The sequence below is a fragment of the Oryctolagus cuniculus genome, chromosome 16, assembly GCF_964237555.1.
Source record: "Oryctolagus cuniculus chromosome 16, mOryCun1.1, whole genome shotgun sequence".
In the NCBI taxonomy this organism is placed as follows: domain Eukaryota; kingdom Metazoa; phylum Chordata; class Mammalia; order Lagomorpha; family Leporidae; genus Oryctolagus; species Oryctolagus cuniculus.
Window position 1 is genome coordinate 59444111 of NC_091447.1, and position 20199 is coordinate 59464309.

General features: G+C 75.3%; 3 protein-coding genes across 3 annotated transcripts; 2 read left to right on the forward strand and 1 right to left on the reverse strand.

The window, feature by feature from the left end:
- The first annotated feature begins 747 nt into the window (after positions 1–747).
- On the forward strand, positions 748–7060 carry CACTIN (cactin, spliceosome C complex subunit). The gene is made up of 10 exons (XM_051829655.2): positions 748–979; positions 2496–2940; positions 3142–3237; positions 3556–3701; positions 4082–4244; positions 4599–4713; positions 4908–5100; positions 5290–5409; positions 5538–5854; positions 6151–7060. The coding sequence occupies exons 1-10, from the start codon at positions 801–803 to the stop codon at positions 6639–6641; spliced, it is 2265 nt and encodes a 754-aa protein (XP_051685615.2). The 5' UTR covers positions 748–800; the 3' UTR covers positions 6642–7060.
- Positions 7061–8288: 1228 nt separating this feature from the next.
- On the forward strand, positions 8289–12870 carry TBXA2R (thromboxane A2 receptor). The gene is made up of 3 exons (XM_051829654.2): positions 8289–8861; positions 11110–11948; positions 12459–12870. Exons 2-3 carry the CDS (start codon positions 11160–11162, stop codon positions 12702–12704), a joined length of 1035 nt encoding a protein of 344 aa, XP_051685614.1. The 5' UTR covers positions 8289–8861; positions 11110–11159; the 3' UTR covers positions 12705–12870.
- A 2765-nt stretch (positions 12871–15635) lies between these two features.
- GIPC3 (GIPC PDZ domain containing family member 3) lies at positions 15636–19155 on the reverse strand. The gene is made up of 6 exons (XM_051829653.2): positions 18604–19155; positions 17861–18046; positions 17580–17760; positions 16293–16405; positions 16020–16101; positions 15636–15917 (listed from the first exon to the last, which is right to left on the reverse strand). The coding sequence occupies exons 1-6, from the start codon at positions 18826–18828 to the stop codon at positions 15766–15768; spliced, it is 939 nt and encodes a 312-aa protein (XP_051685613.2). The 5' UTR covers positions 18829–19155; the 3' UTR covers positions 15636–15765.
- Positions 19156–20199: the final 1044 nt, after the last annotated feature.

Here is a 20199-nt window from a genome sequence, read left to right on the forward strand (position 1 = left end):
CACGCAGGTGGTCCCGGGTGTGCGCACCTGCCACTCAAGAGGCGGCGTGATCATGCTGCCAAGGATGGGGGGGGGGCCTCCCGTCACCATGACAACCCGTACCCGGCGAAGCTGCCGCTGCGGATCCAGCACCTGGGGGAGGACTACCCTCGGACACGAAGGGCCATCGCCCACCCACCCACACCCTGGCCTGGGCGGTGGCGGCGGCCGCCCCGGTTTGTCTCTCCACTGCTGGAAGACGGAGCCGGACCTCAGGCTCCCATCCGCAAAATGGGTCGGCGGATCCCCAGCGAGTAGACCCAAGGCCCGCGCGCTCTCACCCCCCACCCGCCCCGTCCGGCGCAGTCGGGACGCGAACCCGCCACCTTCCCGAGCGCCCTCTTCGGACACGCCTCCCCGCGGGCCCCGCCCATCGGCCCCGCCCAACAGCGCCTCTTCGGCTCTGGTCCCGCCTCGGTTCACTTCACTTCCTGGTTTCCTCTTGCCCCGCCCACAGCCCGAGGCCCTCTGAGGAGTGGGCGGAGCCTGCCGGGGCTGTCTCCGGCGCTGCCTGACGGGCGAGTGCCTCCACTGCCACCGCCGCCCCGGGGGGACGGCCGAGCCGAAGTCCAGCGCTCGGGCCTCGGCGACTAACGGGGGGGCCGGCCCGTGAGCAGAAGCGCCTGCCGGGCGCGGGCAGCGAGCGCTCTGTCCCCCGCGCGTCAGGCGCGGACGGGGCAGCCCGGAGCGCGCCGCGGCCAAGGAAGGCCCCCGCGCGGCCCCGGCTGTTGGGGAAGGCGTCGCCGGCAGCGTCGCGGCCGATGGGTCGGGACAGCCGCTCGCGCTCGCGGTCCGCGGGGCGCAGGGGCCGGAGGCCGCGGAGCCGCAGCCGCAGCCGCAGCCGGAGCCGGAGCCGGAGCGGGAGCCATGGACGGCGACACCGGCGGCGCCGGGAGGGCGAGGGGCGGCGCAGACGACGGCGGCGCAGCCGGGAGCGCAGGTGGGGACTGAGTGCGGCGGGGGTCTCGGAGAAGGGACCAGGCCGTGGGGAGCAGGGTGAGACCGGGCGGGGGGCGGCGGGGAGCAGGGTGAGACCGGGCGGGGGTCGCGGGGAGCAGGGTGAGACCGGGCGGGGGCGGCGGGGAGCAGGGTGAGACCGGGCGGGGGTCGCGGGGAGCAGGGTGAGACCGGGCGGGGGCGGCGGGGAGCAGGGTGAGACCGGGCGGGGGTCGCGGGGAGCAGGGTGAGACCGGGCGGGGGGGCGGGGTCGCGGGGAGCAGGGTGAGACCGGGCGGGGGGGCGGGGTCGCGGGGAGCAAGGTGAGACCGGGCGGGGGGGCTGGGTCGCGGGGAGCAGGGTGAGACCGGGCGGGGGCGGGGGGCGCAGGGTGAGACCGGGCGGGGGTCGCGGGGAGCAGGGTGAGACCGGGCGGGGGGGCGGGGTCGCGGGGCGCAGGGTGAGACCGGGCGGGGGGCGCGGGGCGCAGGGTGAGACCGGGCGGGGGGCGCGGGGAGCAGGGTGAGACCGGGCGGGGGGGCGGGGTCGCGGGGAGCAGGGTGAGACCGGGCGGGGGGGCGGGGTCGCGGGGAGCAGGGTGAGACCGGGCGGGGGGCGCGGGGAGCAGGGTGAGACCGGGCGGGGGGGCGGGGTCGCGGGGAGCAGGGTGAGACCGGGCGGGGGGGCTGGGGCGCGGGGAGCAGGGTGAGACCGGGCGGGGGCGGGGGGCGCAGGGTGAGACCGGGCGGGGGTCGCGGGGAGCAGGGTGAGACCGGGCGGGGGGGCGGGGTCGCGGGGCGCAGGGTGAGACCGGGCGGGGGGCGCGGGGAGCAGGGTGAGACCGGGCGGGGGGGCGGGGTCGCGGGGAGCAGGTGAGACTGGGCGGGGGCGGGGGCCGCGGGGAGCAGGGTGAGACCGGGCGGGGGGGCGGGGGTCGCGGGGAGCAGGGTGAGACCGGGCGGGGGTCGCGGTGAGCAGGGTGAGACCGTGAGACCGGGCGGGGGGCGGGGGTCGCGGGGAGCAGGGTGAGACCGTGAGACCGGGCGGGGGGCGGGGGCCGGGGGAGCAGGTGAGACCGTGAGACCGGGCGGGGGGGCGGGGTCGCGGGGAGCAGGGTGAGACCGTGAGACCGGGCGGGGGGCGGGGGTCGCGGGGAGCAGGGTGAGACCGTGAGACCGGGCGGGGGCGGGGGGCGCAGGGTGAGACCGGGCGGGGGTCGCGGGGAGCAGGGTGAGACAGGGCGGGGGCGGGGAGCAGGGTGAGACCGGGCGGGGGCGGGGGCGGGGAGCAGGGTGAGACCGGGCGGGGGGGCGGGGCCGCGGGGAGCAGGGTGAGACCGGGCGGGGGTCGCGGGGAGCAGGGTGAGACAGGGCGGGGGCGGGGGCGGGGGGAGCAGGTGAGACCGGGCGGGGGGCGGGGGCGGGGGGAGCAGGTGAGACCGTGAGACCGGGCCGGGGGCCGCGGGGGTCGTGGGCGCGGCCTGTAGCCCACGGAGCGCGCTGTCTCCCGGGCCCCCGCAGGTCCGACTCCGAGGACGACCGGGGGCAGCGGCCGGGGCGGCGGAGCCGGAGCCCCCGGGACCGGGGCTCGCAGTCGGACTCCGCCGAGGACGCGGGGCCGCGGGGCCGCGGGGCTCGCGGGCGCCGGCGCTCCCGGTCCGCGTCGGCGTCCTCGTCCTCGGCCGCGTCCACGTCGCCCGCGCGCTCGCGCAGCCCCGCGGCCCTGAGCCCGCGGCGGAGCCTGCAGGAGCGGCTGCGGCTGCGCCGGGAGCGGAAGCAGCGCGAGGAGCTGCTCAAAGCCTTCGAGACGCCCGAGGAGAAGCGCGCGCGGCGGCTGGCCAAGAAGGAGGCCAAGGAGCGCAGGAAGCGCGAGAAGATGGGCTGGGGCGAGGAGTACCTGGGCTACACCAACACCGACAACCCCTTCGGGGACAACAACCTGCTGGGCACCTTCATCTGGAGCAAGGTGGGCGGGGCCGCCGGCGGGGCCTCCGAGGGGCGGGGCCTCCGAGGGGCGGGGCCGGGGTCTGAGGGCTCCCCGGGACGGGGTGGCCCTGTGCGCGAGGAGGGAGCCGCAGGCCCCGGCAGCCCTAGCCTCCCCGCTCTCCGGGGAGCCCCGCTAGGGCGCGGTCAGCGCGGTGTGGTCAGCGGGCGCCCCTCCCCGCAGGCGCTGGAGAAGAAGGGCATCGGGCACCTGGAGGAGAAGGAGCTCAAGGAGCGGAACCGGCGCATCCAGGAGGGCAACCGGCTGGAGCTGCAGAAGGTCCGCGCGCCCGCCCCGCCCCTCAGCCCTCGGCCCCGCCCCCGGCATCCTGGTCCAGCCTCGGCCCCGCCCCAGGCGTCCCGGTCCCGCCCCGCCCCTCAGCCCTCGGCCCCGCCCCCGCGTCCCGTCCTGCCCCGCCCCTCAGACCTCGGCCCCGCCCCCGGAATCTGGGTCCCGCCCCCTGCCTGCCCCTCAGACCTGGGCCCCAGCCGCGCCCCTTAGGCCTCGGCCCCGCCCCTCAGTCCTCAGCATTGCCCCAGGCTCCGTGCCCCGCCCTGAGACCTCCGGCCCCGCCCTCGGCCGCGGCCCCGCCCGCAGGTGAAGCAGCTGCGGCTGGAGCGCGAGCGGGAGAAGGCGCTGCGGGAGCAGGAGCTGGAGCTGCTGCAGCGCGAGAAGGAGGCGGAGCACTTCAAGACGTGGGAGGAGCAGGAGGACCACTTCCACCTGCAGCAGGCCAAGCTGCGGTGCGCATGCGCGGGGGGAGGGGGGCGCTTCTACCTGCAGCCCGCAAAGCTGCGGTGCGCATGCGCGGGGGGGAGGGGGCGCTTCTACCTGCAGCCGGCCAAGCTGCGGTGCGCATGTGCGGGAGGAGGGGGCGCTTCTACCTGCAGCCGGCAAAACTGCGGTGCGCATGCGCAGGGGGAGGGGCGCTTCCACCTGCAGCCGGCCAAGCTGCGGTGTGCGGGTGCGGGGGGGGGGGTCGCTTCCACCTGCAGCCAGCAAAGCTGCGGTGCGCATGCGCGGAGGAGGGGGCCGTTTCCACCTGCTGCAGGCCAAGCTGCAGTGCGCGTCGGCCCCACCCCCCCCCCCCCCCGCTGAGCCCCGGCCGCCCCCTCCCCCGCAGCTCCAAGATCCGCATCCGCGACGGCCGCGCCAAGCCCATCGACCTGCTGGCCAAGTACATCAGCGCCGAGGACGACGACCTGGCCGTGGAGATGCACGAGCCCTACACGTTCCTCACCGGGCTCACGGTGGCCGACATGGAGGACCTGCTGGAAGACATCCAGGTGCGGCCGCCGGCGGCCCCGCCCCGCCTGCCCCGCCCGCTCACCGCTCCCCGCCCCGCCCGCCCGCCCCGCCCCGCCCGCCCGCGCCCCGCCCCGCCCGCGGCCCCGCCCGCCCGCGCCCCGCCCCGCTCACCGCCGCGCCCGCGCCCCGCTCACCGCCCCCGCCCGCGCCCCGCCCCGCCCCGCCCGCGCCCCGCCCTGCTCACCCCGCCCCGCCCGCGCCCCGCCCCGCCCGCCTGCGGCCCCGCCCCGCTCACCGCCCCCGCCCCGCTCACCGCCCGCGCCCCGCCCGCGGCCCCGCCCCGCCCGCGGCCCCGCCCCGCTCACCGCCCCCGCCCCCCGCCCCCCCCGCAGGTGTACATGGAGCTGGAGCAGGGCAAGAACGCCGACTTCTGGCGCGACATGACGGTCATCACCGAGGACGAGACGGCCAAGCTGCGCAAGCTGGAGGCCGCGGGCAAGGGGCCAGGTGCGGCCGCGCGGGGGCGGGGCGGGGCGGGGCGGGCACTGCGCCCGGAGAGGTCCCGCCCAGCGCGGCTGCAGGAGGGCGCCCGGCCACCAGGGGGCGCTGGCGGGCGGGCCCGGGCCTGGGCTGGCGGCGGGGCAGCGGGGACGGGCTGGGGGCGAGCCCCCGGGGCCCCTGCTGAGCGGCCGCCCCCGCAGGCGAGCGCCGGGAGGGGGTCAACGCGTCGGTCAGCTCGGACGTGCAGTCGGTCTTCAAGGGCAAGACGTACAACCAGCTGCAGGTCATCTTCCAGGGCATCGAGGGCAAGATCCGCGCGGGCGGCCCCAACCTGGACATGGGCTACTGGGAGAGCCTGCTGCAGCAGCTGCGCGCGCACATGGCCCGCGCCAGGTGGGCCCCGCCCCCGCACGCTCCCGCATGCTTCCACGGGCCCGTGAGCTGTGTGCGAATTCTCCGTGTGCTTGGCGCCGTCTGTAAATACGGCCCCGCCCCGCCCCCTGCCCCCCTGCAGGGCCTTGCTCGGGACTCCCCTCCCCCCTCCCGCGCCGGCTCCAGCCCCCGCCCCGCCCCGCCCCGCAGGCTCCGCGAGCGCCACCAGGACGTCCTGCGGCAGAAGCTGTACAAGCTGAAGCAGGAGCAGGGCGTGGAGAGCCAGCCGCTCTTCCCCATCCTGCGGCCCGAGCCGGCCCCCAGCCCCAGGTAGGCGGGGCGGGGCGGCAGGGGCGGGGACGGGACAGGCAGGGGGAGGGGCGGGGGCGGGACTGGCGGGGAGGGGCGGGGGCGGGCCTCCCCGCGCCCGCCGCCCACCTGCCCGGCCTCTCCCGCAGCCTGGAGCCCGAGGAGCCGGCGCCCAGCCCCCCGGGGCCATCGCTGGCTGAGGGCGGCCCCGCGGAGCCGGAGCCCGGGGCGGAGGGCGCGGCGGGCGCGGAGGCCGAGGGCGCCGGGGACGCGGACGCGGACGGGGACGGCGAGGCGGTGCTCATGGAGGAGGACCTGATCCAGCAGAGCCTGGACGACTACGACGCGGGCCGCTACAGCCCGCGGCTGCTGTCGGCGCACGAGCTGCCGCTGGACGCGCACGTGCTGGAGCCGCAGGAGGACCTGCAGCGCCTGCAGCTGTCGCGCCAGCAGCTCCAGGCCACAGGTGCGGGCGGGGCCGGGGGGCGAGGGGCGGGGCCGGGGGCGAGGGGCGGGGCCCGGGGGGGTGAGGGGCGGGCCCTGGACCGGGGGCGGGGCCGCGGGAGGAGCGGGGACGGGGGCGGGGTGGGGCTGTGGGGAGCAAAACGTGGCCTTTGGGCGCTGGGCGGGGATGTAGTGAGGGGCGGGGCCGCGGGAGGGGCGGGGCCGTAGGGAGCTGGGCGGGCCCGCGGAGGGCCGGGGGCAGCTGGGGCCCCCCCCCGCAGGCCGCCTCCCCTTGCCGACCCCCCCCCGCCCGCGCAGGCGACGCGAGCGAGAGCGCCGAGGACATCTTCTTCCGGCGCGCCCGCGAGGGCATGGGCCAGGACGAGGCGCCGTTCGGCGTGGAGATGCCCCTGGGCGGCCGCGCCTACCTGTGGGCCGACAAGTACCGGCCGCGCAAGCCGCGCTTCTTCAACCGCGTGCACACGGGCTTCGAGTGGAACAAGTACAACCAGACGCACTACGACTTCGACAACCCGCCGCCCAAGATCGTGCAGGGCTACAAGTTCAACATCTTCTACCCCGACCTCATCGACAAGCGCGCCACGCCCGAGTACTTCCTGGAGGCCTGCGCCGACAACCGCGACTTCGCCACGCTGCGCTTCCACGCGGGGCCGCCCTACGAGGACATCGCCTTCAAGATCGTGAGCCGCGAGTGGGAGTACTCGCACCGCCACGGCTTCCGCTGCCAGTTCGCCAACGGCATCTTCCAGCTCTGGTTCCACTTCAAGCGCTACCGCTACCGGCGCTGAGCGGGGGCCGGGGACTGGGGGGCAGGGGGCCGGGGGTCAGGGTGCGGGGGCCGGGGCCGGGGCCAACCCCTAGCTCAGAGGACCGAGAGACCCCGCCTCCGAGCGAGTGGGACAGAGGCCCCGCCCCCGAGCTCATGGGGCTGAGACCCCGCCCCCACCCCCGAGCGCGTGGGGCCAAGAGATCTCGCCCTCATCCCCACCCCCGAGCGAGTGGGGCAGAGACCCCGCCCCAGAGCGGGGCCCGGCCGGGGCCCCGCCCCCCCCAGAGCGCGCGGCCGGCTGGGACCCCGCCCCGCCCAGCTCCCCCGCGCCGGGGGCGTTCGTGTCCCTGAGAGACTTTCTAGGGGAGAGCGTGGATTGTTTGCGCGGAGTTGTGCCGAGACGCATGTTTTTTTAATAAACGTTTTATTTTAGAATAACCGCAGGCCAGCAGTGCGTAGGGGCTGACGTCACACCTGCGGCCCCGCCCCCCAGGCCCTGGCGCCTCCCGCGGCGTGGGGGGCGGGGGTCCGAGCCTCCGGTCCTGGGTGGGGCCCCGGGCCCCCAGCCCTCCCCCAGGGAGCCTGCGGCAGACATCGCTAGCCGATCCCAGGCCCGCGCCGGCCCCACGCTCACCTGGGGTCCAGGCAGCTGTGTCCGCCCCGCCCCGCCCCCTGCCCCTTCCTGCCCAGCTGTGTGGGGACTAAGAATAACTTCCTGTCCCCACCGGAAACCACAGCCACGGGGGGCGCATCCAGAGCCTCGTTCCCATCAGCGCCCCCCAGGCCAGCGTGACTCCGCCCACCCATTGAAGGGGCCCGGATGTGCGGGGAACCCGAGCTCACGGTCGGAGGTCACAGGTGGCCCGGTGCCCTGGGCCCTGTTCCCTGCGCAGAGCTTCGGACACGGCGCTGACCCTGGCCCAGCTTCCAGAAGGGACGTTGTCCTCATTATCTCAGGGCCGAGGAAGTGGGAACGGAACAGCCTCCCGGGCCCCCACCCCCATCCGGGGCCCCTCCCCCACATCTGCCCGGGCCTGCAGGCTCTCACCCACTGCTCCCCGGGAGCCCCAGCCTGGGGAGCTCCTACGGAACCCACAAAGCCCCAGGCCCACGCCCTCCGGCTAGCGGCTGGGCTGCCCTGGGCCAAGTCCTTCCAGGCGGCCCTGGTGTCCTGTCCCACCCGGCGGGGCCTGGGGGAGTCAGGGGCCCGGGGACCCAGCCCAGGCCACGGGATGGGGACAGGGACCGGGGCAAGGACCCTCTGCAGGCTGAGCTGGACGGGATGGCAGAGAAGGGGGGACCAGGGCGGATCCGGCTCACTCAGCCTCGGGGCACAGGGGACTGGGCTGGGTGGGGTCAACGGCAGGCCGGCCATCCCGGGCGTGAGCCCCAGCTCAGGGCCAAGGTCACGTGTGGTCACCCTGCCCCAGCAGGACAGACTCTAAGGGGCACTCCCTCTGCCCCCCCTCCAGCCCGGCCTCAGCCTGGGACTCACTGCCTGGGCTCCACCCCCTGCACCCAGGCGGCCCCCAGTACCCTGACCCCCCCAATCCCGCCCTGCATTTATGCAGCACCAACAGCATGCCAGGCCTAGCCCCATCAGCCTCCCTGGCGGGGAGCCCTGGGCGCTGGGCCCCAGACGTCCTCTGGGAGCTGCCCCGGCCCGGCCACCCCCCTCTGGCTTTGGGCGCTGCCCAGATGGTGAGTGGCGGGGCTGGCGGCTGCAGCCCAGATAGAAACCCCAGGCCGCCCCCGGCCCTGCACCCCTGCCCTGCGGCCCGAGGGTCCCACAGGCGCCCCCTCCCCCAGCAACCGCCTCTGTCCCGGGGTGGGGGCGGGGGCGGCCGCAGACCCCAAGCCCGACGGGCCCGGGCCCGAGGGCGGGGCCAGCGCGGGGCGGGGCCGACAGGGGCGGGCGGAGCAGGGCGTGGGGGGGGGGGGCGGCAGGGCAGCCGCAGAGAGTCCCGGGCGCCCGAGACGCTGCCGCCCGGCCGACCCCCGCCTTTCCCGGGTCGCCGCAGCCCCCGCGGGTCCCTCGCCAGCCGGTGCGCGCGTCCCCCGGGCCATCCCCAGCCCCCACGCGCTCCACCAGGGCCCCGCGGCCTCGGTCGGCCCGCCCCGGGCTGTGGCTCAGTTTCTCCCGGGGACCCCCAAGAGCCGGGCCCGCCCTTCGCCCGCCTCCGCCCGCGCCCTCGCCCGCGCTCCGGCCTCGGACCCCCGCGCGGCGGAATCTACCCAGGTGAGGTCCCCCCCCCCGGAGCCGTCCGCACCGTGCCGGGTGGGCGCTGGGCCCCGGGCCGACCCCCCTGTCCGCTAGCTCGGCTGCTGTGCGGGGCCCGCGCGGCAGTGACTGAGGGTGCCGGGTGCCGGGTGCTGGGTGCCAGGTACTGGGTGCTGGGTATTGGGTGCTGGGTGTGTCCGTGTGCGCCCGGCGCCAGGCCAGGAGTCTGTCTCTGTGCGCGTGTCCCTCTGTCCGTCTCTGTGGCTGTACTGACCGCGGCCCAGGCCCCGTGTCCAGCCGTGGTAGGGCTTGCGCTGAGCTGTGGGGCGCCCGGGAGGGGCCCCCCGGTGTCACACACAGGACGAGGTTCCCCGAAACGGGGCGCGTGGTGAGGGGCCCCCATGCGTGTGTGCACGCCGGTGCGTGTGCCTGCGTGTGCGTGCGGAGCACTGCCTGCATGTGTGTGCACATATGTGTGCACGTGTGTGCGCATGTGTGCACCCTGCTCCCTCCGCTGCCGGCGCTGGGGGGAGCCGGGCGGCCCGGGGCGCGGGGCCAGGCGGGGGGCGGGGTGTGCCTGGAGATGGACGGGCTGGGAGGTGACGCTGGGGGAGGGGCGCCCAGACATTGAAATCCACGGTGTCGCACTGGGCCCCGGGGCCGCGTGGACGAAGCCCCCCCCCAGCCCGGTCCCGCCCTCCGGCAGAAGCCGGGAGCCGGAACCAGGGAAATTCTCGTGGAAGTCCCGGGAAATTCGTCTCCTGGAATATCCTGGACGCTGGCAGCCTGGGGCCCGCGGCAGGAGGGCTCGTAAGGAATATTCCAGAAGCCCGGACCCCCAAAGTCCCAGGCTGCCATGCGGCGGAAGACCACCGCGCTGTGGCCTGGGGCTGCCACGCACCTGCACCCAGTAGGGGGGCCTGGCGCCGGTTTGCGGCCTCCCCTAGGCCCAGGGCTCTGGGGCGGGGATTAGTTCCCAGTGGGGGAGGTGTGAGGGGTCCCTGGTGTGCGTCCCTGCCTGGGGCCTGGGGACGAGGGGCACTGGCTGTCCCTCCAGGCGGGGCCCGGGATGCAGTGGCCGCGGGCCGGGCTGGAGGGCGGGAGGGAGGGAGCGGCCCGTCCCAGGGGGAATCCAAGTCTAGGGCGGGGGCGGTGCGGACGCGACGCCCTGGGGGCGGGGCCAGGCTGGCGCGCTCTGGGGCGCCTGCTGCCCGGCCTCAGTGTCCCCGCCGAGGCCCACCCTCGTCGGGGGGGGTAGACGCTCAGCCCGGCTGTCACTTGGGGTGAGCGGTGGGCGGGGCGAGGGGGCGGGCGCGTGGTCTCGGGCCGGGGGCGGGGCGCTGCCCCCAGGCTCCTCCTCCCGCTAACACACAGGCCCCGGCTGTCACTTGGGGTGAGTGTGGGCGGGGTGGGGGGCGGGCAGGGCCCCAGGCTCCTCCTCCCGCTAACACACAGGCCCGCCTGTCAATTGGGGTGAGTGGCAGGTGGGACGGGGGCGGGGCTAGCCCCAGGCTCTTCCTCCCGCTAACAGCCCCCCAGCTGGGCTGGGGGAGACCCCTGGCTCCTGGCGGCCCAGCCCCGGCTGTCCCGGGCCCCAGTGCCCGGAGCAGCCCTGGGAGGGCGGAAGCGGGGGCCGGGTCTCCCCGTGGGCGGCAGCGGCTCTCACTGTAGCCTGCAGGTTGCTGGGTGGGAAGCGGAGGCCCCGGGGCTCGAGCCCAGGCCTGGGTGGGGTCGGAGCCGCCTGCCCGGCCGCCCCTGCAGTTCTCCCTCTGGGCCGTGGCCGGTTCCTCCCGGCTCCTGCTCGGCCCTCGCTCGGCCCTCGCTCGGCCCCCAGCGCCCCCAGGCTGCCCATGAGTCCCTGGGGAACCCCCGCTGGAGGAGCCGGGCTGGGCGCTGCCCACGCGGATTCCCGTGAGGCTGACCCGGGGGCCGGGCAGGGGCCAGCACGTGTCCTGGGGGTCGGGACGGCCACCTGTGGTCACCAGGGTCCAGTCCAGATTCTGCCTGTGCCAGGGGCCCCAGGGGTGACCGCACGGGAGGCTGAGGTCATGGTGCCGGAGTGGCTTGCGGGAGGGGTGGGGGTCACTCAGTGACGCGTGAGGGTCAGTGGGGTTGGAGGCGCCACAGTGGCCACCATCACAGGTGCTAGGGTCGGGGAAGCAGGGCGGGGCACCCGCGCTGGGTCTCTGACGGCTGTGTAGGAGTTCACCAGTACTGACGACTCGGTCTCCCCCCCCCCCTCTCTCTCTCTCTCTCTGCCCCTCAGGTGCGCCTCGGCCCATGGGGCACTGACGCCCGCCCCGCCCCCACCGCGCCATGTGGGCCAACGCCAGCGCCCCGGGGCCCTGCTTCCGGCCCACAAACATCACGGCCGACGAGCGCCGCGCCATCGCCTCGCCCTGGTTCGCCGCCTCCTTCTGCGCCGTGGGCCTGGCCTCCAACCTGCTGGCGCTGTGCGTGCTGGCGCGCGCCCGCGGCGGCCCCGCGCCCCCCGCGCGCTCCTCCTTCCACGCCTTCCTCTGCGGCCTGGTGCTCACCGACCTCCTGGGGCTGCTGGTCACCGGCGCCATCGTGGCGGCGCGCCACGCCGGCCTGCGCGACTGGCGCGCCGTGGACCCCGCCTGCCGCCTCTGCGCCTTCATGGGCGTGGGCATGGTGTTCTTCGGGCTGTGCCCGCTGCTGCTGGGCGCCGCCATGGCCTCCGAGCGCTTCCTGGGCATCACGCGGCCCTTCTCGCGGCCCGCGGCCGCCTCGCCGCGCCGCGCGTGGGCCAGCGTGGCGCTCGTGTGGGCGGCGGCGCTGGCGCTCGGGCTGCTGCCGCTGCTGGGCCTGGGCCGCTACACCGTGCAGTACCCGGGCTCCTGGTGCTTCCTGACGCTGGGCGCCGAGCCGGGCGACGTGGCCTTCGGGCTGCTCTTCGCGCTGCTGGGCAGCCTGTCCGTGGCGCTGTCGCTGGTGCTCAACACCGTGAGCGTGGCCACGCTCTGCCGCGTCTACCACGGCCGCGCCGCGGCCCGCCAGCGGCCACGGGACTGCGAGGTGGAGATGATGGCGCAGCTGCTGGGCATCATGGTGGTGGCCACCGTGTGCTGGACGCCGCTGCTGGTGAGGGGCGGGGCGGGGCGCGGGGCGGGGCGTGGAGGGGAGGGGGAAAGTGGGGGCGGGGCGCCGAGTAGGGGCGTGGTGATGGGGCCGGGAGCGGGGATGGGCGTGGTGCAGGTGTAGGGGCGTGGCTTGGGGGTTAGGGGCTCCACAGCGGGCGTGGCTTGGCAAGGATAGGGCTCTGTGGTGGGCGGTGCATGCCTGGGGCGGGGTGCCGGGTGGGGCGGCTGGGCGGGACGTGCTGTGTTGGGGGCGGGGCTCCTAGTGGGCGGGGTTCCAGCATCGGGGCGGGGCCTGCTGGGGCGGGGCGCCGGTGTGAAGGTGTCGGTGCATGGCTGGGGCGGGACTCCTGGTGGGCGGTGCATGCCTGGGGCGGGGTGCCGGGTGGGGCGGCTGGGCGGGACGTGCTGTGTTGGGGGCGGAGCTCCTAGTGGGCGGGGCGCCAGCGTCGGGGCGGGGCCTGCTGGGGCGGGGCGGCGGCTCACGCAGTGCGCTCCCCCCACCCCGCCGCAGGTCTTCATCGCGCTGACGGTGCTGCGGGACCCGCCGGCCATGAGCCCCGCCGGGCAGCTGTCCCGCGCCTCGGAGCGGCAGCTGCTCATCTACCTCCGCGTGGCCACCTGGAACCAGATCCTGGACCCCTGGGTGTACATCCTGTTCCGCAGGGCCGTGCTGCGGCGCCTGCACCCCCGCCTCAGCGCGCGCGCCAGGGCCGTCTCCCTGCGGCCGCAGCCCCGCGCCGGCTCCGGGCAGCACTAGGGACACTCGCGTGGCTCTGAGCCGCGGGATCCGGACCCAGCCCCTGGGAGGGGCTGCGGAGGCGGGCCTCGCCTTCCGGAAGTGGGGTGCCCCGACCCCAGGGGAGACCGCACCCCGGTCGCCGCTGTCTCGGAAATGAATTCGGACGGCCTGTGTCTTACCCAAATCCGCCTCCGCGCCTGGCTGCCTTTGTTTTTGATCTGAGGGTCGTCAGCCCGGGGGGCCCCCCACCCCGAGCGCCCCCGCGTGGCAGGGTTGGGCCCCCGACTCGCCCCTCCCCCTGCCCCGCCGCTGCGTGTCCAGCACGACCCGTGGGCATCTTCTTGATGTCCCCGCGGCGAGAGAGAGACCAGGCGTCCGGCCTCCTGCGGCCCCTGGGGCAGCGCCGCGGGCCGGGCGGAGCGGGTGCACCCTGGCCTTGTGAGCGGGAGCCAGCTCTCTGTTTAGACTGGTTTATTTATCCGAAAGGCCGAGTTACAGAGGGGGGGGTCTGCCATCGCGGGGTCCTCCCCCACGGCTGCAACGGCCAGGGCTGGGCCAGGAGCCAGGAGCTCCATCCGGGGCTCCCGCGCGGGTGCAGGGGCCCCAGCACTCCGGACGTCACAGCTGTTCTCCCAGGCCATCAGCACGGAGCTGGGCCGGAAGTGGGGCAGCCGGGTCTCGAACCCGGGCTCGGGCGATGCGGGAGCCGCCGGTGGGGCCTCACCAGCCACGCCCCGCACCGGCCCTAGCTCCAGGGCCCATGAAACCCCATCCAGCTCCCACCACCGGCTTCTGGGGGCGCGCAGCCATCACAGCCTCGCTACTGGCCCCGGCTCCCCCAGCCCGGGGGAAGGGGCCGGCCGGGGACTGGGGGAGCCCAGGGGGTCTGCCCTGGAGGCAGGACCAGGACTGACAGGGGTGGGGGGTGGGGGGCACTTCGGGGGCCCCAGCTGAGGCTTGGGGGATAGGGCTGCCTTCCCGGGGCCCAGGGGAGACACTGGGGGGTCTGGCACGGGCCCAGCGCTGGCCAGGGCCCCAGACACCGGCTCACAGGGCGGAAGCCGAGGCCCCACGGTTTTGCCAGGGACTGGAGCCAGGGCTCTGGGGGTTGGGCCCAGGTCGGGGGTATCCAGGCCTAGAGTCTGTGGGCGGAGGCCAATGCCGGGCCTGAGTGGGGTCCCAGAACGGGCCTGCGTGAGGGGTCTCGGCTGGGACCGGGAGCCAAGGGGGGCTCCAGGGCCCCGCGGGATTCCGGAACCGGCGCGGCGTGGGGCGGGGCTCCGGCGCCCAGAGCTGGGCAGGGCGCCGGAGCCCCGCAGGGCCCCAGCAGCCGGCTGTGCGGCGGAGCCTGGCCAGGTTCCGAAGTCGGTCTGGGTTCCAGAGCTGGAGCGCCTGGCAGAGCCGGGCCCCGCTGTGGGGGTGCCCGAGTGGGTGTGGACGCTGGAGAGGGGCCGGGCTGCTGCGCCGGGCTGGGCTCTGGAGCTGGACACGGCGTCAGAGCTGGACCGGTCACCTCGCCTAGACTGGGAACCCGCACACACCTGGACGGCAGGGTGGGGCTGGGGCCGGGGGCTGGGCCGGGCAGCCGCGTGGGCTCCGGCCCCTGCGCTGGGCAGGGCGCAGGAGCTGCCTTGGGGCCCCGAGCCAGCTGGGCCGCGGCAGGGGGCGGGCTGCTCCAGCCTCGGCTGGGTTCCAACGCTGACCAGCGCTCCGGGGCGGGACGGCGGGTCCTGAGTCCCGGGGTCAGGCCCCGCTCGGCGGCAGGGGCTGCTCCCGGCACCGGGCTGGGCTCCGGAACCGGGGCCGGTCTCGGAGAGGGGCTCGGCTTCCACCCTTGTCTGGGTTCCCCTGCTTGGCTTGAGGTCAGGGCTGGGCTGAGCCCTGCAGCTGGGCGTGGCCTGGGCGCTGGGCTGGGCCCTGGAGCTGGACATGGTCTCAGCGCTGGGCTGGGCCCTGGAGCTGGACATGGTCTCGGCGCTGGGCTGGGCCCTGGAGCTGGGCGTGGCCTCGGCGCTGGGCTGGGCCCTGGAGCTGGGCGTGGCCTCGGCGCTGGGCTGGGCCCTGGAGCTGGGCGTGGCCTGGGCCCTGGAGCTGGGCGTGGCCTCGGCGCTGGGCTGGGCCCTGGAGCTGGGCGTGGCCTCGGCGCTGGGCTGGGCCCTGGAGCTGGGCGTGGCCTCGGCGCTGGGCTGGGCCCTGGAGCTGGGCGTGGCCTCGGCGCTGGGCTGGGCCCTGGAGCTGGGCGTGGCCTCGGCGCTGGGCTGGGCCCTGGAGCTGGGCGTGGCCTGGGCCCTGGAGCTGGGCGTGGCCTCGGCGCTGGGCGTGGCCTCGGCGCTGGGCTGGGCCCTGGAGCTGGGCGTGGCCTGGGCCCTGGAGCTGGGCGTGGCCTCGGCGCTGGGCTGGGCCCTGGAGCTGGGCGTGGCCTGGGCCCTGGAGCTGGGCGTGGCCTCGGCGCTGGGCTGGGCCCTGGAGCTGGGCGTGGCCTCGGCGCTGGGCTGGGCCCTGGAGCTGGGCGTGGCCTCGGCGCTGGGCTGGGCCCTGGAGCTGGGCGTGGCCTGGGCCCTGGAGCTGGGCGTGGCCTCGGCGCTGGGCTGGGCCCTGGAGCTGGGCGTGGCCTGGGCCCTGGAGCTGGGCGTGGCCTCGGCGCTGGCCTGGGCCCTGGAGCTGGGCGTGGCCTCGGCGCTGGGCTGGGCTCTGGAGCTCAGCGTGGTCTTGGAGCTGGGTTGAGTTCTAGAGCAGGGGGTGGTCTCAGAGCTGGGCTGGGCCTGGGAGCTGGGCGTGGCCTTGGTGCTGGGAGTGGCCTGGGAGCCGGGCGTGGCCGGGGAGTTGGGCATGGCCTGGGAGCTGGGCGTGGCCGGGGAGCTGGGCGTGGCCTGGGAGCCGGGCGTGGCCTGGGAGCTGGGCCTGGCCAGGGCACCGGGCTGGGCTGCAGAGGGCGGCTCCATCTCAGAGTGGGCCTGGCCCCTGGTGCACAGCCTGGCTTGGGGTGGGGGCCGGGGCTCAGAGCTGGGCCGCACTGGAGAGGCGGGCTGGGGCGGGGGGCGGGGCTCCGGGCTGGGGCTGCGCTGGGCCCCGGGGCAGCCTAGCCGCAGGCCTCCTTGGCCTCGCCGATGGCGGCCCACACTTCCACCACAAACTCGTCCGGGAAAGCAAACTCGCCCAAGACGGAGTCTAAGCAGCGCGCGAACTCCCGGACGCTGGCGGTCGTCTTGGCCGCCTCCACCATGGTGGACGCTGTCGGGGGGGGGCGGCGCATGGTCCAGGCGCGCCCCGGGGCCCCGCCCCTCCCCGGCTGGCCTCCCCCCGGGAGCCCCCCAGCTTACCCTGGCCCCTTACCCAGCTCTGGGTCCCGAATGCCCATGTAGCTCTCCAGGAGGTCATCCACCTTCTGAGAGGCCTCTTCCTCAAACTGACTGGGCTGGGGGAGCAGGGGAGGCAAGCGCGCGGTGAGGAGCCCCCCAGCCCAGCTCCCTCCAGGCCCCCACCCCTAGGGAAGCGTGGGCGGGGCCTCCCGGAGTCGGGGCGCCCGGGGACTGGGACCCATTTTACAGGCCGGGCAGACCGAGCCTCGGGGAACACACGGGGCTCCGCCCAGACGCCCGCACGCACCGCCTGCTCCAGGGTGGCGGCGCCGCCGGCGCGGAGCCGCAGGGTCTCCCTGCCGCTGGCCACCTGGGCGTCCCCAGGCCCCCTGCTGCCGCGGCTCCGCTGCCCGATCATGTCTGAGGAGAACAGGGCGGGGAGCGCGTGAGCCCTGCCGGGCCGCCTGGCCGGTGCAGAGACTCACCCTCCCGAGGCCTCCTCGTCCAGGGAGCAGCGCGAGGGGCTCGCTGTCCCGCCCCCGGGCGCTAAGCCGGCCCAGGTCGGGCCATCTGACAGGGCAGTGTGGGCCCAGCATCTCCTGCGCCTCCCGGGACCCAGGCCAGGTCCTTCCCTCAGAGTGACGCTGCAGCCCACGCCTGGCCCCTGGGGGGCTGCCCACGCAGGAGACCCGGCCGGCCGGAGCTCCTGGAGTGGGTCTCGCGAGCACGTGGGGAGGGGACCAGCAGGTGAGGGTCTCTCTCGGATCACGGCTGCAGGATTTTTCTAGAAACGTCGTCAGCGTAGAGTTTGCCTGCCCGCAGCGGTCCCAGCCACGGCGAGGGCGGCCCCGCGCCCACGCTCCCCGCCTGTCCCCTGCACCAGGCACCTGCAGGGTTTCTGACCCACACGGAAAGTCCCCGAGAAGACACGGAGAATGTTCTAGAAGGCAGTTCCCGCCTGACTCCCGTCCTCTGGCTTCGGCCAAGCCTGCTGCCGTCAACAGTGTGGGGGCGGGGCGGGGGCGGGGGCGGTGCCAGCAGAGACCAGAGGGGGAGGAGCTCCAGGCACGGAGTGGGCGGGGCCGGGGTCGCTCCGAGGATGACCGCCACCCACTGCCCCCAGCACCAGGACACTGGCGCCGGCTCCCTCTCTCCTTTGATTTTTTAAAAATTTGATTGACTTCAGAGACCGACACACAGAGAGCTTGCATCCGCCTCCCAAATGCCCACAGTGGTGGGGTGCGGCTGGGCTGGGCCCCAGTTCAGCGCGGGTGGGCGGCAGGGACCCCGTGAGCCAGGGCTGCTGCCCCCGCCCCGCCCGCCCCGGGGTCTGCATCGGCGCTGGGAGCCGGGCCGGGAACGGAACCAGGCGCTCCGATACAGAATACGGGCATCTCAAGTGGCGCCGGCCCCTCCTCTTTGGAAAGCGCCATTCTAGAACTCTCTAGAACACCCCGGAACCTCCAGGTTCCCAGCCAGACACCGGCCCATCCTGCCCCCGGCGGAGCGCGTCGGCATGTGGTGGCGACACCTCTGGGTCCTGCGCCCGGAACCTCCCGCCGCCGCCCCCCTGCCCCGGAGCCCCCGGCCTCACCGAACGCCCGCTTGGGCTGCACCAGGCGCAGCGTGAAGGGCTGGGACTTGGGCAGCTCCCGCAGCATCCGGGCCACCTCGTAGTGCCGGCAGCCCACGATCGAGTGGTCGTTGATGGCCTCGATGCTGTCGCCCACGCACACGGCCTGGATCCTGTTGATGAGGCTGCCTTCCTTGATCCGCTGCGGGCAGCGAGAGTCAGCGGGGCCGAGCGCCCCCCGCCCGGGGGGCCCCTGCCTGCAGCCCAGCCCCCGCCCGCCCGCCCGCCCGCCGCCCCGGCACCTTGATGAAGGCGTAGCCCGCCCCGTTGTCCGTGATGGTCAGCCCCAGCGCGTCCTCCGTCTTGGTGACCTCCACCTCCTTGGTCTCACCGCGCACGTGGGCAAAGATGAAGTCCTCCAGGCCGATCTGGCCGCCCAGCAGCTTCTGCATGTCCACTTTGTGGCTGTTGAGTGTGCAGAACAGGATCTGCCCGCAGGGGACGGGAGCCCAGGCTCAGGCCCAGGGAGCCGCCACATCCCTCCCCCCACACAGGAGGAGACCCCTCTGCCAGCCCCTCCGCTCCCAGGTTTAACCCTTCCCTGCCCTGGGGGCGGGAGAGGATTTGCTGGCGCCCCCTAGAGGCGAAGCGCGCGAGGCCCGGGTGGGAAACCTCCCCGAGCCGCCCCTCGACCTCAGGCGCCTCCGCCGGTCCTGGCGGCGCGACCCGGAGACAGCCCCGGCCCCCAGCCGCGCCCAGCCAACCGCAGAGGGCCTCCCCCACCAGGGCTGGGGTCTGCTCCCGGCTGGGTCCGTGGAGCGGGTTCCGGGATCCCCTGGGCTAAGACCTGCTCCTTGCTGGCACAGGGGCTGCAACGTGGGGCTGGCGGGTCCCAGGAGCGCGCACCCCGGGGGACCTGCTTGGCCCCGAAAGCCGGAGACCAGCTCTCCCGCATCCAGGACGCAGGGACCCCGCATCTACCGTCCAGGATCCGGGCTCCACCCCTGCCCCCGGGGCGCTGGAGAGCGGGTGCCAGGGTCCTCACCTCGGTGGGCGCGATCCCAAAGGCCTCGGCGATCTTGGCGTAGAGCTCGCGGACGTTGGTGAAGCCCTCGATTTTGCCGGTGGGGCTGCCGTGCGCCAGCTGCGTGCGGAAGACGAGGCGCGGGCGGGCGCGGGGCGCGGCGGGGGGCTCGGGGGGCGCGGGCGGGGGCGCGGGCGCGCGCGGGGGCTCGGTCCCCCGGGGCTCGCGGGCCGCGGGGCTCTCCATGGCCGGGGACGCTCGGCCACCCTCCGGGGCCTCCGTCGTCGCAGCCGCGGCCACTGCTGCCGGATCCGCGGCTTCCTGCGGCCTCCCCTCCCCCGGCGCAGGGCGCGACAGCCGAGCCGCCTTGGTAAGGGGATCCGGGAACCCGAGCCGCCCGGGCAAGGCGACACCGCAGGTGCGCAGAGGGCGCGGGCCCCAGGTGTGCGGGCCCTGCCAGAGCCAGCTGCGCCCTCCCTGGGGACGCCTGGCTGCCCGCGGGATGCGCAAACAAGGGGCCAGCAGGGAGAGGTGGGGGCGGGGGTCTCAGGAGGCCCGGCCCGGGCCAGGTCCAAGGCCTCCCAAGGCCCTGTCCAGGCTGCCTCTCTGCCTCCCCTGGGCCCTCTCTCCCCTTGGCAGCCACACTGGACAGTCCCTCCCATGTCCTGCCTCCCGGCCTTTGCACAGGCTGCGCCCCCTCTCCCCAGCGCCCCGGGGGATCCACAGCCTCCCTCTGCCCCAGCTCCACCGCTGTCCCTAGCATTCAAAGCCCCCTCTCGTGTGCTGGGCGCCCGGCTCGGCCCATCTTCCCGTGAGCGAGCGAAATGTCCGTGGGGAACGCAGTGCCGAAAACACCCCGGTGCTCGTGGGAGTTCCCGGACAGGCACCGGCGCGGTGGTGCGTGGACTGAGGGGCCGTCTGCGAGGCCGGCGTCCCGCGTCACAGGGCCAGTCTGAGTCCCGGCCGCTCCACTCCCGATCCAGCTCCCTGCTGTGGCCTGGGAGAGCAGTGGACGATGGCCCAGGTCCCTGGGCCCCTGCACCTGCGTGGGAGACCCGGATGGAGCTCCGGGCTCCTGGCTTCAGCCTGGCCCAGCCCCGGCCGTTGCAGCCAACTGGAGAGTGACCCAGTGGATGGAAGATTGATTTCTACCACTCTGCCTTTCAAATAAATAATACATGTTTTAAAAAATAATTCCGGGGCAGATTTTTTAAAATTCATTTATTTGAAATGCAGAGAGAGAGAGGTCTTCCATCTGCTGGTTCCCTCCCCAGATGCCCACAGCAGCTGGGGCTGGGCCAGGCCAGAGCCAGGAGCTCCATCCGGGGACCCAACAGGGGTGTGCGGACCCACACATTGGGGCATCGCTGCTGCCTCCGAGTGCGCGCGAGCAGGAAGCGGGACCCAGGCCCTGGGCGCGGATCCAGGCGCCCCTCCTGCTCCGGACCTGAACTTTGGCTCTGCCCTGCGCACTGGCAAGGCCGGCCGGCTCCTCCCCCGGGGCGGACGCACAGGGCGGGGGGGCTCGGCCGCCAGGAAGTCTCCCAGCCGAGAATCCGCAGGGACAGGAAGGGGCCGGGATTTCCCCCTAGGGAAGTGGTGTTTTTTTTTTTTTTT